The sequence below is a fragment of the Heptranchias perlo genome, chromosome 27 (genome assembly GCF_035084215.1).
Source record: "Heptranchias perlo isolate sHepPer1 chromosome 27, sHepPer1.hap1, whole genome shotgun sequence".
NCBI classification, from domain to species: Eukaryota; Metazoa; Chordata; class Chondrichthyes; order Hexanchiformes; family Hexanchidae; genus Heptranchias; species Heptranchias perlo.
Genome location: NC_090351.1, coordinates 2,729,073 through 2,747,193, shown reverse-complemented (window position 1 = coordinate 2,747,193; position 18,121 = coordinate 2,729,073). Strand labels below are relative to the sequence as shown.

General features: G+C 48.7%; 1 protein-coding gene across 1 annotated transcript in view; it reads left to right on the top strand.

Annotated features, from left to right (window-relative positions):
- The first annotated feature begins 4,985 nt into the window (after positions 1-4,985).
- LOC137344319 (uncharacterized) overlaps positions 4,986-18,121 on the top strand; it is a 35,297-nt gene continuing 22,161 nt past the window's right edge. Inside the window, exon 1 of the mRNA XM_068007180.1 lies at positions 4,986-5,215. Within this exon, the coding sequence (XP_067863281.1) occupies positions 4,986-5,215 (230 nt within the window). The remainder of the gene's footprint in view (positions 5,216-18,121) is intronic.

The following is an 18,121-nucleotide window of genomic DNA, read 5'->3' as shown; positions in this document are numbered from 1 at the left end:
TAAGGTGCCACACAAGAGGTTGTTACACAAGATGAGGGCTCATGGGATTGGGGGTAATATATTAACATGGATAGAGGATTAGTTAACGGACAGAAAACAGAGAGTAGGAATAAATGGGTCATTTTTGGGTTGGCAGGTTGTAACTAGTGGGGTGCCACAGGGATCAGTGCTTGGGCCCCAGCTGTTTACACGATATATTAATGGCTTAGATGAAGGGACTGTGTGTAATGTATCCAAGTTTGCTGATGATACAAGGCTAGGTGGGAAAGTAAGCTGTGATGAGGACACAAAGAGGCTGCAAAGGGATATGGACAGGTTAAGTGAGTGGGCAAGAAGGTGGCAGATGGAGTATAATGTGGGGAAATGTGAAATTATCCATTTTGGCAAGTAGAAAAGCAGAATATTTTTTTAAAAGGTGAGAGACTAAGAAATGTTGCGAGTCAGAGGGATTTGGGTGTCCTTGTACATGAAAAGTTAACATGTAGGTACAGCAAGCAATTAGGAAGGCAAATGGTATGTTAGCCTTTATTGCAAGGGGGTTGGAGTATAAGAGTAAGTAAGTCTTGCTTCAATTGTACAGGGCTTTGGTGAGACCACACCTGCAGTACTGTGTACGGTAGCATTGTGGTTATGTTACTGGACTAGTAATCCAGAGGCCTGGACTAAAATCCAGAATCATGAGTTCAAATCTCGCCACGACAGCTGGAAAATTTAAATTCAATTAATTAAATTCAATGAATTAAATAAAAATCTGGAATTAAAATACTAGTATCAGTAATGGTAGCCATAAAACTACCGGATTGTCGTAAAAAACCATCTGGTTCACTAATGCCCTTCAGGGAAGGAAACCTGCCGTCCTTACCTGGTCTGGCCAAAATGTGACTCCAAACCCACAGCAATGTGGTTGATTCTTAATTGCCCTCTGAAATGGCCTGGCAAGCCACTCAGTTGTAAAATCTCGCTACGAAAAGTCATAATAAGAATAAAACCGGACAGACCACCCGGCATCGGACCACGAGGCACCGGACACGACAACGGCAAACCAAGCCCAGTCGACCCTGCAAAGTCCTCCTCACGAACATCTGGGGACTTGTGCCAAAATTGGGAGAGCTGTCCCACAGACGAGTCAAGCAACAGCCTGACATAGCCATACTCACAGAATCATACCTTGTCCCAGACACTTCCATCACTGTCCCTGGGTATGTCCTGTCCCACTGGCAGGACAGACCCACCAGAGGTGGCGGTACAGTGATATACAGTCAGGAGGGAGTGGCCCTAGGAGTCCTCAACATTGACTCTGGACTCCATGAAATCTCATGGCATCAGGTCAAACATGGGCAAGGAAACCTCCTGCTGATTACCACCGACTGCCCTCCCTCAGCTGATGAATCAGTCCTCCTCCATGTTGAGCACCACTTGGAGGAAGCACAAAATGTACTCTGGGTGGGGGACTTCAATGTCCATCACCAAGAGTGGCTCGGTAGCACAACTGCTGGCCGAGTCCTGAAGGACACAGCTGCTAGACTGGGCCTGCGACAGGTGGTGAGCGAACCAACACGAGGGAAAAACTTACTTGACCTCGTCCTCACCAATCAACCTGTCGCAAATGCATCTGTCCATGACAGTATTGGTAGGAGTAACCACCGCACAGTCCTCGTGGAGACGAAGTCCCGTCTTCGCACTGAGGACACCATCCAACGTGTTGTGTGGCACTACCACCATGCTACAATGGGATAGATTCAGAACAGATCTAGCAGCTCAAAACTGGGCATCCATGAGGCACTGTGGGCCATCAGCAGCAGCAGAATTGTATTCCAGCACAATCTGTAACCTCATGGCCCGGCATATTCCTCACTCTACCATGACCATCAACCAGGGGATCAACCATGCCAGGAGCAGCACCAGGCGTACCTAAAAATGAGGTGCCAACCTGGTGAAGCTACAACTCAGGACTACATGCATGTTAAACAGCAGAAGCAGCATGCTATAGACAGAGCTAAGCGATTCCACAACCAACGGGTCAGATCAAAGCTTTGCAGTCCTGCCACATCCAGTCGTGAATGGTGGTGGACAATTAAACAACTAACGGGAGGAGGAGGCTCTGCAAACATCCCCATCCTAAATGATGGTGGAGTCCAGCACATGAGTGCAAAAGACAAGGCTGAAGCGTTTGCAACCATCTTCAGCCAGAAGTGCCGAGTGGATGATCCATCTCGGCCTCCTCCCGAAATCCCCACCATCACAGGAGCCAGTCTTCAGCCAATTCGATTCACTCCACGTGATATCAAGAAACGGCTGAGTGCACTGGATACAGCAAAGGCTATGGGCCCCAACAACATCCCAGCTGTAGTGCTGAAGCCTTGTGCTCCAGAACGAGCTGCACCTCTAGCCAAGCTGTTCCAGTACAGCTACAACACTGGCATCTACCCGACAATGTGGAAAATTGCCCAGGTATGTCCTGTCCACAAAAAGCAGGACAAATCAAATCCGGCCAATTACCGCCCCATCCATCTACTCTCAATCATCAGCAAAGCGATGGAAGGTGTCGTCGACAGTGCTATCAAGCGGCACTTACTCACCAATAACCTGCTCACCGATGCTCAGTTTGGGTTCCGCCAGGACCACTCGGCCCCAGACCTCATTACAGCCTTGGTCCAAATATGGACAAAAGAGCTGAATTCCAGCGGTGAGGTGAGAGTGACTGCCCTTGACATCAAGGCAGCATTTGATCGAGTGTGGCACCAAGGAGCCCTAGTAAAATTGAAGTCAATGGGAATCAGGGGGAAAACTCTCCAGTGGCTGGAGTCATACATAGCACAAAGGAAGATGGTAGTGGTTGTTGGAGGCCAATCATCTCAGCCCCTGGGCATTGCTGCAGGAGTTCCTCAGGGCAGTGTCCTAGGACCAACCATCTTCAGCTGCTTCATCAATGACCTTCCCTCCATCATAAGGTCAGAAATGGGGATGTTTGCTGATGATTGCACAGTGTTCAGTTCCATTCGGAACCCCTCAAATAATGAAGCAGTCCGAGCCCGCATGCAGCTAGACCTGGACAACATCCAGGCTTGGGCTCATAAGTGGCAAGTAACATTCACGCCAGATAAGTGCCAGGCAATGACCATCTCCAACAAGAGAGAATCTAACCACCTCCCCTTGACATTCAACGGCATTACCATCACCAAATCCCCCACCATCAACATCCTGGAGGTCACCATTGACCAGAAACTTAACTGGACCAGCCATATAAATACTGTGGCTACGAGAGCAGGTCAGAGGCTGAGTATTCTGCGGCGAGTGACTCACCTCCTGACTCCCCAAAGCCTTTCCACCATCTACAAGGCACAAGTCAGGAGTGTGATGGAATACTCTCCACATGCCTGGATGAGTGCAGCTCCAACAACACTCAAGAAGGTCAACACCATCCAGGACAAAGCAACCTGCTTGATTGGCATCCCATCCACCAGCCTAAACATTCACTCCCTTCACCACCAGCGCACTGTGGCTGCAGTGTGTACCATCCACAGGATGCATTGCAGCAACTCACCAAGGCTTCTTCGACAGCACCTCCCAAACCCGCGACCTCTACCACCTAGAAGGGCAAGAGCAGCAGGCACATGAGAACAACACCACCTGCACGTTCCCCTCCAAGTCACACACCATCCCGACTTAGAAATATATCGCCGTTCCTTCATCGTTGCTGGGTCATAATCCTGGAACTCCCTTCCCAACAGCACAGTGGGAGAACCGTCACCACACGGACTGCAGTGGTTCATAGAAGGCAGCTCACCACCACCTTCTCAAGGGCAATTAGGGATGGGCAATAAATGCTGGCCTCGCCAGCGACGCCCACATCCCATGAACGACTAAAAGTAAAGTTTTGGTCTCCTTATCTAAGGAAGGATATATTTGCCTTAGAGGGAGTGCAATGAAAGTTCACTGGATTGATTCCTGGGATGAGGGTTGTCCTATGAGGAGAGATTGATTAGAATGGGCCTATACTCTCTGGAGTTTAGAAGAATTAGAGGTGATCTCATTGAAACGTATAAAATTCCTAGAGAGCTTGACAGGGTTGTTGCTGAGAGGCTGTTCCCCCTGACTGGAGAGTCTAAAACTAGAGGACATGGTCTCAAGATAAGGGATCGGCCATTTAGGACAGATGAGGAAAAATTTCTTCACTCAGAGGGTTGTGAATTTTTAGAATTCTCTACCCCAGAGGGCTGTGGATGCTCAGTCATTGAATATATTCAAGGCTGAGATCGATAGATTTTTGGACACTAAGGGAATCAAGGGATATGGGGATCAGGCGGGAAAGTGGAGTTGAGGTCGAAGATTTTGTTACTTTTCACATAAGATCAGTTTGTAAAGGCGACCTGCCAGGAAATTGCACCAGATCCGAAAGGAAACTATTGGTGCAATCAGGGAAATTACACAGTTCAATAATGATGGAAGATGAACCAAGTCTGAGCACAGGCCGAGAGAAATGCCAGATATTGGACATGGCTGGGTTCTCAAAATGGGGCGAGAGTAGGACCAGTAGAAGAGGCCTTCATTAACCTTGTATTCTATGAAGGACTGCTAGTTTGAGGTTAAGAGGGCCGATTTGGAACAGTGGCTTGGCTCGCTGCCATTTCAGCTCTTGGATTTGAGTTTAAATGTGGCAGTTATCCCAATTTTAAAATTGTCTTGAGCTGGTATATCCTTAATCTTGATCTTGGGGGAGGGGCGGTGGTGGATATATTCCACAATATTCACATTAAATTGCTGGAAGAGTAACTGTTAAATGGTTCCTAATCCTGCGGCTTTTCGCCTCTTGTCTATTTTTGATTAGACCGATAAGGAGACATTGGGTTGCACAAGTGTCACGAACTGAAAAACAGCTCCTTTAGTGACCCCTCACCTGAGGAGAACCCACTAATATGATCATCTACATGAGATCTAATTGTACTAAGATAAATTTATAATGTTAAATCACAACACTATTATCCATGTCAATCCGACACTATTCCCTGCGGTGCCCACCGGAGACGGAAGGCCCCGAACATAAAGCTGGACGCCGCAAGTTACACATCCAGGGCCACCCGGGCAGGGGGAAGACCGGGGAAGAGAGGCAGCTGGAGCGACCCTCGTCCTGGACCTGTGAGTCGCTGTTTTTATCAGGCCCAGGAGCAGACTCGGGAGAAGATCCTGCGACCATTTCACTACCGCATGGCCATAGGTCAGAAATGTGCTCCTTGCACTTTTCCGCAGATCACTAATTTCCGTCTATCCTTAACAGCATCTTACTAAGCGTCAGCCAATGCCCTGTGTCTTTGGATGGCGAGATCGATAAATCTGTCCTAAAGTGTCCACTAAAGTAGATGGTGGCGGCGAACCCACCTCTCAAAAGCCAATTGCGGTTCTTTTGTTGCGGGGGTGTGACTCTTAACCCTTCCCTGTCCAAATCACCTGTAATGCGCACCCCTCCCCTAGCATTGACATGATCCGCCGCTGATTGGGCAGCCATAGCAAGTCCTCGCAAAGAAACGGGGAAAGGACAGAGACTGAGTGGAGACAGTGTGGGACATGGGGTGCGACAAGGAGCGGCGAGTATAGCCTGAGCAAAGAGCATCAGGGAGTGCGGCTCATGGCAATGTAATGTGTTGATAGAGGCATCGCGTTTCTGGTCTTATACAGAGGCTGCCGGCCACATGTCTACAACCTGTTGGGTGGAATCTGCACAAACGATGGTCTTTTCTTGCATGTCGAACAAAGGACTTTCAGAGTTTGGTCTTAGGAACAGTAGACAACCATTCAGCCCCTTGAGCCTGTTCCGCCATTCAATTACATCATGGTCCAGTAATGCAGGAGTCACTTGCTGCCTCAACTCCCACTTGTGGAATGTTATCCCAGCTCCTAGTGTGTTTTGAAAGGACGAGACAGCCCCAGGGAGGCCCTCCAGCCGGATTAAAGTCACTCTCTTCACCCGTTGTTTCCTGAGAACTCCCCGTAATTGATGTGACTGGAGCAGCCCAGCCGAGAGAGCCGATATTTGAGGTAGCCTATCCCTAACCTCAAGAAGGTGGTGGTGAACCATCTTCTTGAACCGCTGCAGTCTATGAGGTGAAGGTTCTCTCACAGTGCTGTTAGGTAGGGAGTTCCAGGATTTTGACCCAGCGTCAATGAAGGAACAGCCGATATGTGTCCAAGTCGGGATGGTGTGTGAGGGAGGGGAATGTGCAGGTGGTGTTGTTCCCATGTGCTTGCTGTCCTTGTCCTTCTAGGTGGTAGAGGTGGTGGGCTTGGGAGGTGCTGTCGAAGAAGCCTTGGCGAGTTGCTGCAGTGCATTACACAAATTGGGGTTGTATTCTCTAGAATTTAGAAGGTTAAGGGGTGATCTGATCGAAGTTTATAAGATATTATGGGGAACAGATAGGGTGGATAGAGAGAAACTATTTCTGCTGGTTGGGGATTCTAGGAGTAGGGGGCACAGTCTAAAAATTAGAGCCAGACCTTTCAGGAGTGAGATTAGAAAACATTTCTACACACAAAGGGTGGTAGAAGTTTGGAACTCTCTTCCGCAAACGGCAATTGATACTAGCTCAATTGCTAAATTTAAATCTGAGATAGATAGCTTTTTGGCAACCAAAGGTATTAAGGGATATGGGCCAAAGGCAGGTATATGGAGTTAGATCACAGATCAGCCATGATTTTATCAAATGGTGGAGCAGGCACAAGGGGCTGAATGGCCTACTCCTGTTCCTATGTTCCTATCCTGTGGATGGTACACACTGCAGCCACTGTGCGCCGGTGGTGAAGGGAGTGAATGTTTCGGGTGGTGGATGGGGTGCCAATCAAGCGGGCTGCTTTGTCCTGAATGGTGTCGAGCTTCTTGAGTGTTGTTGGAGCTGCACTCATCCAAGCAAGTGGCGAGTATTCCAACACAATCCTGATTTGTGCCTTGTAGGTGGTAAAGAGGCTTGGGGAGTCAGGACATGAGCCATTCGCTGCAGAACACCCAGCCTCTAACCTGCTCTATTAACCACGGCATTTATGTGGCTGGTCCAGTTGAATTTCTGGTCAATGGTGACCCAATGGTAAAAAAATATAAACATTTAAGGCAAGTTTATCATTTTCTTCGAAAAGAAAGTACTCTCCAAACATCCTCCTTTAATTAGTGGAACTATTTCCTTGAAACTCAATTAAAAACTGTTTTTTGGTCATAGTTGTTTTTAACGAGGCTTTCAGAGGCTCACCAAGGCAGGAGTAGATAGGTCAGAGACGGCCAGGCCAAAAATGGTTTGACAAAAGCTGGCTGGGCCAGGAATAGATGAAGCAGAGCTGGGCGGGCGAGAGCTGGCCGGGCCACGAGTGGGCGGGCGAGAGCTGGCCGGGCCACGAGTGGGCGGGCGAGAGCTGGCCGGGCCACGAGTGGGCGGGCGAGAGCTGGCCGGGCCAGGAATAGAGAGAGCAGGTGTTCATCCCAACAGCCTGGGCTGGATTCCAACACAGGCGCCAGGGGCAAAAAAAAACGTGTACTAACTTATTGCTGCACCAGCTCCTTTCTAATTCTCTCTTATTAACCAGTAAATCGAATCTTTAACATTCAAGGGTACTCAAGGTTATATCCTGAATAACTCACTGAAAGAAATGAACTTTATCTCACAATGTGAGTGTGCAGGTGAGTGTGTGTGTGTGTGTGTATGTCTGAGAGTATGTGTGTCTGTGAGAGTGTGTGTCTGAGTGTTTGTGCCTGTGTGTGAGTGTGTGTGTGAGTGTGTGTCTGAGTGTTTGTGAGAGTGTGTGTGAGTGTGTGCGTGTGGCAGGGGAGTCTGTGCAAACCCCTGAGCAGCTATCATGTAGCACTATGAAACAATGGCTGATGAGTCTCGGAGGAGGAACACGGATATAAATTTAAAGGTGAGATTTAGGACAGAGAGCAGGAGATTTTTTTTTTACAAAAGATTGAGGCTGTGGAATGCATTACTAGAGTTAGTGAATGAAGCAGAGACCATTTCAACATTTAAGAACAGGTTAGAAAGGTGGTTGAGGGAAAGGGAGGTGTAGGGATACGGAAGAGGGAGGTGCATGGGATTAAGACTACTGCTCGTGTGCAGAATAAACACCAATAGGGACTGGTTGGGCCCAACGGCCTGTTTCCGTGTTGTAATTTCTATAGGCACATGACTGTTACAAACCACATTAAAATACGGAGTGCAATGGAGACAGAGGATGGAATTAAACTTAGCAGAAGGACTTAGATCAGCTATACAGTTAGTCAGACAAGTGACTAATTAATTTTCACATTCAGATGGTGGCTAATTGTGAATAGCGTGCTACACATGAAGGGAACGGAATTCAGACAGGGCTGGGGTAACTTGCCAATGGATATAGAACTAATAGACTGATCATTTTCACCGCCCGAATCATATGGCATAATAGTGAAAGACAAATGGATGAATAAGTAGATAGGAGAAAATATCAGAGATCCCGGACTGATAGCACACTCAACAGTGCCCATGTCCGGTCATTTGGAGGAAGAAGCAATAAAGGGGACCGAATGCTGAGCTTCATTGCCAAATCAACAGGTTAAGGGGCTCCGGTTGAAACCAGTGCTGTGGTGAGGCCGCTTGGGTAACCGAAGGAACGGGCAAATAACCGAGCTCTGGAAATGGTGCGGCTGCTGGGTACCAGGCTTTGAGCATTGGTGTTCGGAGACTGAGCGGTGGTTAGAAATTAATGAGATGCGACTTTAGTAGAGGTTTATGACACTCTGGGATGGAAGTAACTCCTTGGCATTCTTTCACATTGAATTCAGAAAAAACGGATGTAGGTCCAAACTGGGATTGATGTCAGGAAGCACTTTTACACTCAGAGTGAATAGCTGGTGGGTTCCAGGAAATCCAGCTTTTATACTGCCCCACACCCCGTGTATTGTACAACCCACACCCCCCTATTACACTGTCCCACATCCCCCCTGTTACACTGTTCCACACCCCCCCCCCATTACACTGTTCCACACCCCCCCCCCCATTACACTGTCCCACCCCCCCCATTACACTGCCCCACCCCCCCCCCCATTACACTGCCCCACACCTCCCCCCCCGTTACACTGTCCCACATCCCCCCTGTTACACTGTCCCACCCCCCCATTACACTGTCCCACCCCCCCATTACACTGTCCCACCCCCCCCCCCGTTACACTGTCCCACCCCCCCCCCCCCCCGTTACACTGTCCCACACCCCCCCCTGTTACACTGTCCCACACCCCCCCCTGTTACACTGTCCCACACCCCCCCCTGTTACACTGTCCCACACCCCCCCATTACACTGTCCCACACCCCCCCCCTGTTAAACTGTCCCACACCCCCCCCGTTACACTGTCCCACACACCCCCCATTACACTGTCCCACACACCCCCCATTACACTGTCCCACACCCCCCCCCATTACACTGTCCCACATCCCCCTGTCACACTGTCCCACCCCCCCATTACACTGTCCCCACCCCCCCATTACACTGTCCCACCCCCCCCCCGTTACACTGTCCCACCCCCCCCCGTTACACTGTCCCACACCCCCCCCTGTTACACTGTCCCACACCCCCCCCTGTTACACTGTCCCACACCCCCCCATTACACTGTCCCACACCCCCCCCTGTTAAACTGTCCCACACCCCCCCCGTTACACTGTCCCACACACCCCCCATTACACTGTCCCACACACCCCCCATTACACTGTCCCACACCCCCCCCCCCATTACACTGTCCCACACCCCCCCCTGTTACACTGTCCCACACCCCCCCATTACACTGTCCCACACCCCCCCCCTGTTAAACTGTCCCACACTCCCCCGTTACACTGTCCCACACACCCCCCATTACACTGTCCCACACTCCCCTGTCACACTGTCCCACACCCCCCCCCCCCCATTACACTGTCCCACATCCCCCTGTCACACTGTCCCACCCCCCCCATTACACTGTCCCACACCCCCCCTCATTACACTGTCCCACCCCCCCCATTACACTGTCCCACACCCCGTGTATATACACTGTCCCACACCCCGTGTATATACACTGTCCCACACCCCGTGTATATACACTGTCCCACACCCCGTGTATATACACTGTCCCACACCCCGTGTATATACACTGTCCCACACCCCGTGTATATACACTGTCCCCACACCCCGTGTATATACACTGTCCCACACCCCGTGTATATACACTGTCCCACACCCCGTGTATATACACTGTCCCACACCCCGTGTATATACACTGTCCCACACCCCGTGTATATACACTGTCCCACACCCCGTGTATATACACTGTCCCCACACCCCGTGTATTGTACAGTCCACCCCCCCCCCTATTACACTGTCCCACCCCCCCCCATTATACTGTCCCCCCCCCCATTATACTGTCCCACACCGCCCCTATTATACTCTCCCACACCCCGTGTGTTACACTCCCCCACACCCCGTGTTTTATACTGCTCTATACCCTGTGTTCATGTCTGTTTCATTCAATAGTTTCTTCCAACTCTTTCAGTTACCTTCTGCGCCCATTCTCCGTGTACCAGTGGGTCAGCCTGTGTACTCTGTCAATGAACACTCAACGCCATATACTGCGTTATAATTCGCCGCATCGTTGGAAATTAAACACGGTGATGCTAACAGGACAGTAAATTGTCAAACCAAACATATTAGGCTCTCTCCCCAATACATCCATGCACTTTCGCTTGGCTGTGTTATCAACTAGAACGGCTTGATATAAAACTCATGACCGAGATCCCGACCCATTCAACCAGTTCGGCGTGATTACAGACATTACTTCAATGCATTATATACACATACAAAGAACCGGAGTGTTTCAAACAAAGATTTAACCTCTCCTGTTCCTTTCTGTTAAACACTCCTGATGCTCAGGCCTCAACCCTTCCATCCGGAAATACCGAATGTTAAAGGTATCGTGTTTTGAGGGCCACACATGGCTGGTCACCAATTCCACATTGTTCTCAGTCGGCAGAGATGGAAGGGGGTCACTTAACAAAGGGGTTTGTACTTCATTTCAAAATAGCATAGCAGTTAATACAGGTTTCACAAACCTCGGCATTGCACACAACTGCAGATATACACACATTTCTGCACTAGCATCATCGAAGCATAGAAAGGTTACAGCGCGGAAGGAGGCCATTCGGCCCATCGAGTCCGTGCCGACTGTTTGCAAGAGCAATTCAGCTAGTCCCACTCCCCCGCCCTATCCCTGCAATTTTTTGCTTTCAAGTACTTATCCAGTTCCATTTTGAAGGCCATGATTCCTCCACCACCCCCCCGGGCAGTGCATTCCAGATCCCAACCATTCGCTGCATAAAAAGTTTTTCCTCATGTCACCTTTGGTTCTTTTGCCAATTAGCTTAAATCTATGACCTCTGATCCTTAACCCTTCTGCCAATGGGAACAGTTTCTCTCCATCTACTCTGCCTCGACCCTTCAAGATTTTGAACACCTCTATCAAATCTCCTCGCAACTATCTCTGTTCCAAGGAGAACAACCCCAGCTTCTCCAGTCTATCCACATAACTAAAATCCTTCATCCCTGAAATCATTCTAGTAAATCTATTCTGCACCCTCTCTAAGGCCTTCACATCTTTCCTAAAGTGCGGTGCCCAGAACTGGACTCAGTACTCCAGTTCTGGCCGAACCAGTGTTTTTTAAAGGTTCATCATGACTTCCTTGTTTTTGTACTCTGTCTCTATTTATAAAGTGCAGGATCCAGTGTACTTTTTTAACCACTTTCTCAACCTGCCCTGCCACTTTCAACGATTTGTGTACATATACCCCCAGATCATTCTGTTCCTGTACCCCTTTTCGAATTGTGCCCTCTAGTTTATATTACCTCTCCTCATTCTTCCTACCGAAATGTATTATCTCGCATTTTTCTGTGTTAAATTTTATCTGCCACGTGTCAGCCCATGCCACCAGCCTGTCTATATCCTCTTGAAATCTATCACTATCCTCCTCACTGTTCATTACACTTCCAAGATTTGTGTCAACTGCCAATTTGGAAATTGTGCCCTGTACACCCAAGTCCAAGTCATTAATATTTATCAAGAAAAGCAGTGGTCCCAGCACTGACCCCTGGAGAACACCATTGTACACCTCCCTCCAGTCCGATAAACAACCGTTCACCACTACTCTCTGCTTCCTGTTACTTAGCCAATTCGGTATCCATGCTGCTACTGTCCCCTTTTATTCCATGGGCTTCAATCTTGATGATAAGCCTATTATGCGGCACTTTATCAAACGCCTTTTGAAAGTCCATATACACCACATCAACTGCATTGCCCTCATCTACCCTCTCTGTTACCTCATTAAAAAACTTAATCAAGTTAGTTAAATACGATTTGCCTTTAATAAATCCGTGTTGGCTTTCCCTAATCAATCCATATTTGTCCAAGAGACTATTAATTCTGTCCCGGATTATTGTTTCTAAAAGTTTCCCCATCACCGAGGTTAAACTGACTGGCCTGTAGTTGCTGGGTTTATCCTTACACCGTTTTTTGAACAAGGGTGTAACATTTGCAATTCTCCAGTCCTCTGGCACCAACCCCATGCTAAGGATGTTTGGAAGATTATGGCCAGTACCTCTGCAATTTCCACCCTTACTTCCCTCAGCAATCTAGGATGCATCCCATCCGGACCAGGTGACGTATCTACTTTAAGTACAGCTAGCCTTTCTAGTACCTCCTCTTTATCAATTTTTAGCCCTTCCAATATCTCAACTATATCTTCCTTTACTGAGACTGGCAGCATCTCCATCCTTGGTAAAGACAGATGCAAAGTACTCATTTAGTACCTCGGCCATGCCCTCTGCCTCCATGAGTAGGTCTCCTTTTTAGTTCCTAATCGACCCCAGCGCTCCTCTTACGACCCGTTTACCGTTTACATGCCTATAGAAGACTTTTGGATTCCTTTTTATGTTTGCCACCAGTGTATTCTCACATTCTTTCTTTGCCCCTCTTATTTCATTTTTCACTTCCCCTCTGAACTTTCTACATTCAGCCTGGTTCTCACTTGTGTTATCAACCTGACATCTATCATTCTCCCCTTTTTCTGCTTCATCTTACTCGCTATCTCTTTTGTGATCCAGGAAGCTCTGGCTTTAGTTGCCCTACCTTTCCCCCTCGTGGGAATGTACCTAGACTGTACCCGAACCATCTCCTCCATAAAGGCCGCCCATTGTTCAATTACAGATTTGCCTACCAATCTATAGACTTATACCTACATGAGCAGTGGTGTATATATACACGCACATATATACATAGCACATACAGATTATCATGGATACGGTTACAGATGTACACCTCTGTGTTCATCACACATACAGATAATACTGTACACGTCCACATGCACATGCCCGATGTTTGACGTTTGCATTTTCAGTTGATGGACATGGCCACTTCTGCCCAACTAGTTCCTGTATTTATAAACCGCTTTTAATATAACTGCCCCCGGGCGCTTCGAAAGGTGGAGGGTCGGACACGGAGTGCGAGTTTACGACGCCGGGAAGAGATGGAACAAGGGAGAGGACAGCCCGCACGGCCTTGATGGGTGAAGGTTCTGCCGTCCCATGGTGCAGTGAAGGGGAGGGGAGCACATCATGTTCCTGTTAAAAGAGTGTGGGAATAGGATAGGGGTGTAGGGCCGGAATTACTCACAGGGGGAGGGTGGGAAAGACCATGGGGAGATTTGTAAATGGAGACACGGATTTGAAAGCCAATGTGGGGAGCGAGTGAAGGCTTTTGAAGACGAGTTGATTGGTAAGCAGGCTTCCAGTCGGAGGGCGTTCAGCTCTAGCAGGCGATGGGATACGACAGGCACAGTTTGAACATGCTGGGGTTTGTGTAGACTGGGGTTCAGGGGGCCGCAAACAGAGCAAGGGATAAGTTCAGCCCAGGGGCGGCAAACGTATGGATCGCAGATGAAAGTTTCAGTAATGGCGGGAGTGAGGAGGGACAGGAGTGAGTAAGGTTATGTAGTTGGAAGGGTTTTTTTTTTTGGGGGGGGGGGGGGGGGGTTGGGGGGTTGGTAGCACTTGTTCGAAAAAAATTCTGAACTTCTAAACAAAAAATGATTCGGAGCATCGTTGCTTACGAACCAGAATGAATGGGGGTTGAAACTGAACCCGGGGCAAACATTAAACCGAGAATATGTCCTGGGCAACCATTGGTGGAGGTGGATACATTCGGGGGCTAGGGAGCAGAGCTCCCAAGTATGATGGCTTGGATCTTACCATTATTGAACTGAAGAAAGTTAGGACAATAGGGTATGGCAGCCTATTGGTTGTGGTACTAGACTAGTGACTCAGAGGTCGCGGGTTCAGCTCCCACAATGGGAAATTGTGGAAACGGTATTTAATAAATCTGGAAGATTGTGGGCTAGCACCAAGGAAAAACTGAGAATGAAAGCTGTTGCAGTGTCATTCACCATTGCCTTTCAGAGAACATTACAACAGGAGTAGGCCATTCGGCCCCTCGAGCCTGTTCTGCCATTCAATTAGATCATGGCTAAACTGTATCTCAACCCCATTTACCTGGTTCCATATCCCTTAATATCTTTACCTAACAAACATCTGTCAATCTCAGTTTTGAAATCTTCAATTCACCTAGGTTCAACAGCTTTTTGGGGGAGAGAGTTCCAGTTTTCCACTCCCCTTTGTGTGAAGAACTGTTTCCTGACATCACCCCTGAACGGCCTAACTCTAATTGTAAGCTTATGACCCTTGTTCTGGCCGCCCACACCACAGCAAATTTTAATCATCTCAAACACCTCAATTAGATCACTCCTTAATCTTCTATACTCGATGGAATATAAGCCAAGTCTATGCAACCTGTCCCGATAATTTAGGGCAAGAAGGCAACATACCACCCCTACCTGGTCTGGTCTACACATAACTCCAGTCCCACTCTATGTGGTTGACTCCTTAGGGCCCACCTCCCATAAACAAATAACTCATCCACGAGGTAATCTTGGGCAAGCAGCCAGAAAGCATGATGGAGTTGAGTGGTAAAGCTGGCTGTTGCCAGCATGCACATGGAAGCTGGCCCCATGCTTAGAACTCTTTCATAGGGAAGCATGTATACAAAGGACACTTGGAGGTACCAAGGTCATCCCGTGTCACAGGAAGGAATGTCATTATAGGAGATGTGGTGGCTACCTTGGGAGGGGTAGAAATGTGACAGTACAATGAGGGATCTGGGCCAGAGGAAGGACAATCCAGACCACACACTCATTGCCAATTGACCATTCCAAATCAGGATGCTCAGAGCATGTCAGACCTGACCTCAGTCTGCCACTTGCTTCCTTGTGTTCCTGCTACTTGTAATTTAACTCGCGAATCTCTAAGCAGGGATTGTTATATGCATTTTCTTCACCTGTATGAGACTGAATCTGTTACCCAAATTCAAACCACCGGCCAATTTTACATAGAACTTACAGCAAATAAACAGCCAATCGGCCCAACTGGTCTATGCTGGTGTTTATGCTCCACACGAGCCTCCTCCCACCTTACTTCATCTAACCCTATCAGCATATCCTTCTATTCCTTTCTCCTTCATGTACTTACTTAACTTCCCCTTAAATGCACCTATGCTATTCACCTCAGCTACTCCTTGTGTTAGCAAGTTCCACATTCTAATCACTCTCTAGGTAAAGAAGTTTCTCCTGAATTCTTTATTGGATTTATTAATGACTGTATTATATTTGTGGCCTCTAGTTTTGGACTCCACCAAAAGGTGGAAACATTTTCTCTCTGTCTACCCTATCAAACCCCTTCATAATTTTAAAGACCTCTATCAGGTCACCCCTCAGCCTTCCCTTTTCTCGAGAAAAAACCTCCAGCCTGTTCAGTCTTTTCTGAAAGTTATGACCTCTCAGTTGTGGTATCATCCTTGTAAATCTTTTTTTACACTTTCTCCTTGCTTTTTGTGCTCATATCTTTTTTTGTAATATGGAGGCCAGAACTGTTCACAGTCCTTCAAGTATGATCTAGCCAAGGTTCTATACAAGTCTAACATATCTTCCCTGCTTTTCAATTCTATCCACTTGCCTGGATGAGTGCAGCTCCACACTTAAGAAGCTCGACACCATCCAGGACAAAGCAGCCCGCTTGATTGGCACCCATCCACCACCCTAAACATTCACTCCCTTCACCACCGGCGCACTGTGGCTGCAGTGTGTACCATCCACAGGATGCACTGCAGCAACTCGCCAAGGCTTCTTCGACAGCACCTCCCAAACCCGCAACCTCTACCATCTAGAAGGACAAGAGCAGCCGACACATGGGAACAACACCACCTGCACGTTCCCCTCCAAGTCACACACCATCCCGACTTGGAAATCTATCGCCGTTCCTTCATTGTCGCTGGGTCAAAATCCTGGAACTCCCTTCCTAACAGCAGTGTGGGAGAACCTTCACCACACGGACTGCAGCGGTTCAAGAAGGCGGCTCCCCACCACCTTCTCAAGGGCAATTAGGGATGAGCAATAAATGCTGGCCTCGCCCACATCCCATGAACGAATAAAAAAAATGTGGTCAGTGAGAAGGAGCACTGGTGTCTCAGAAGAACAAGAGCCCTTTAAGCAGCGAGGTCCTTTGGGCTGCGAGCACCCATTGGGATGCATTTTATTGGCGAGCAGGGGACAGTTTAAGAGGGAAAAGCCTGCGACTGGAAAAGGATGGGGGTGGGGGGAGGAGGACAGTTTGAGAGTAAAAAAGGAGCGGCGCGTTCCCAGAGAGATACATTCTTACTTGCGAACGAGGGCCGTTACAGGGCGTTCAGCGTCTGGGTGTAAAAGGAAATGCACGATTGGTTTTCGAAGCAAAGTGTCTGTGTTTGGGAGGCAAATCTGCAGAGAGCACAAGGGAAGCGGCAGACCACGTGTGCCCGTGACCTGAAGGTGGGCTCTTACCCAGAATGCGCCGAAGATGCAGGAGGAACAATAGCGAGTCCAGCTGTGCACTGACAGCTGCATCTCCAGCACCCGGTGCAGCGCCGAGCGGGTGAGTAATAACACGCTAATGCACCGTCTTTGCACGCAGTCCGGCTCCGTTAGCTGCCGCCCTTTAAACTGAATTAATATAGATTGATAGTTCCAACACCAACAAACAACACAAGTGCAGTGTAGCCCTGAGAGTATAAAAAAAAGGGGCTGCCGGGTTTTCCTGTTTTGTTCACAAGCTGCGATCCCGTGTAGAATCGTGAGCAACTTTCAGGGGGAGAGTAAAGCTTTCAGTGATCCGCACAGTACTGACTAGCAGGCACGCACTTCCGTGAAGTAAGCAATAGTGCACTCTGATAACTAGGCCGGTGTAAGATTAGTCCTTTGCAATCCCATCTCTTCCCCCTCCCCCCATTTTGCTCCGTGCACAGATGTTTACATATTTACAACCCACTCACCCAGTTAATTGTGCTGGTTCAGTCCTCCCTCTCCCTCTCTCTCTCTAGGGAATGCGCGCTACATTCTGCTCAGGCGTGCTGTGCGTTAGGGGGGGGGGGGGGGGGAAGGCGGAAAAAACACCACCCACTGCCCAGAGCTGATTACTGCCAGAACCCAGGCCTCGGTGCTTGGTGCCTTCTGCCCCATCTCTGCACTCCATGCTCCTGCATTTACCCGCGACCCGTAACCCCTGCTCGGTGTTTACAATGAGAGGAGCTGGTGCTCTTGCTCGGTTGCCTTGTCCTCGGTGCCGCCAAACCTGCCTTGTGCTGGGTATTTTCTCCGATGACCCGCTGCTGTCTTGTGCTCTGACTCTTAATCGGCTCCGCTGCCCACCTCCCTCCGAGTCTCTGCTATGGGCCAAGCCTGTATCTCAATTCCATGTATTTACCCCTCAATTATCCCTTAGACTATGCCCCTACCCTATATGCCTGATGACTCTACCCTGCCCTCTAGCCCCAACACCATTGTTTATCCCTGAATTGCCCTTGTATTTATCAATTAATTTCAACAGTGCATATCCCGAATCGCCTTTCCCGTCTCCCTGTGCCCAGACGGTGTTTGCTGTACGTTCAATGTATTGTATTAACTCCATGAATTGGCCCCTCCCAGGTACTTCATCCGTAGGCTATTCTTTTTCTTGA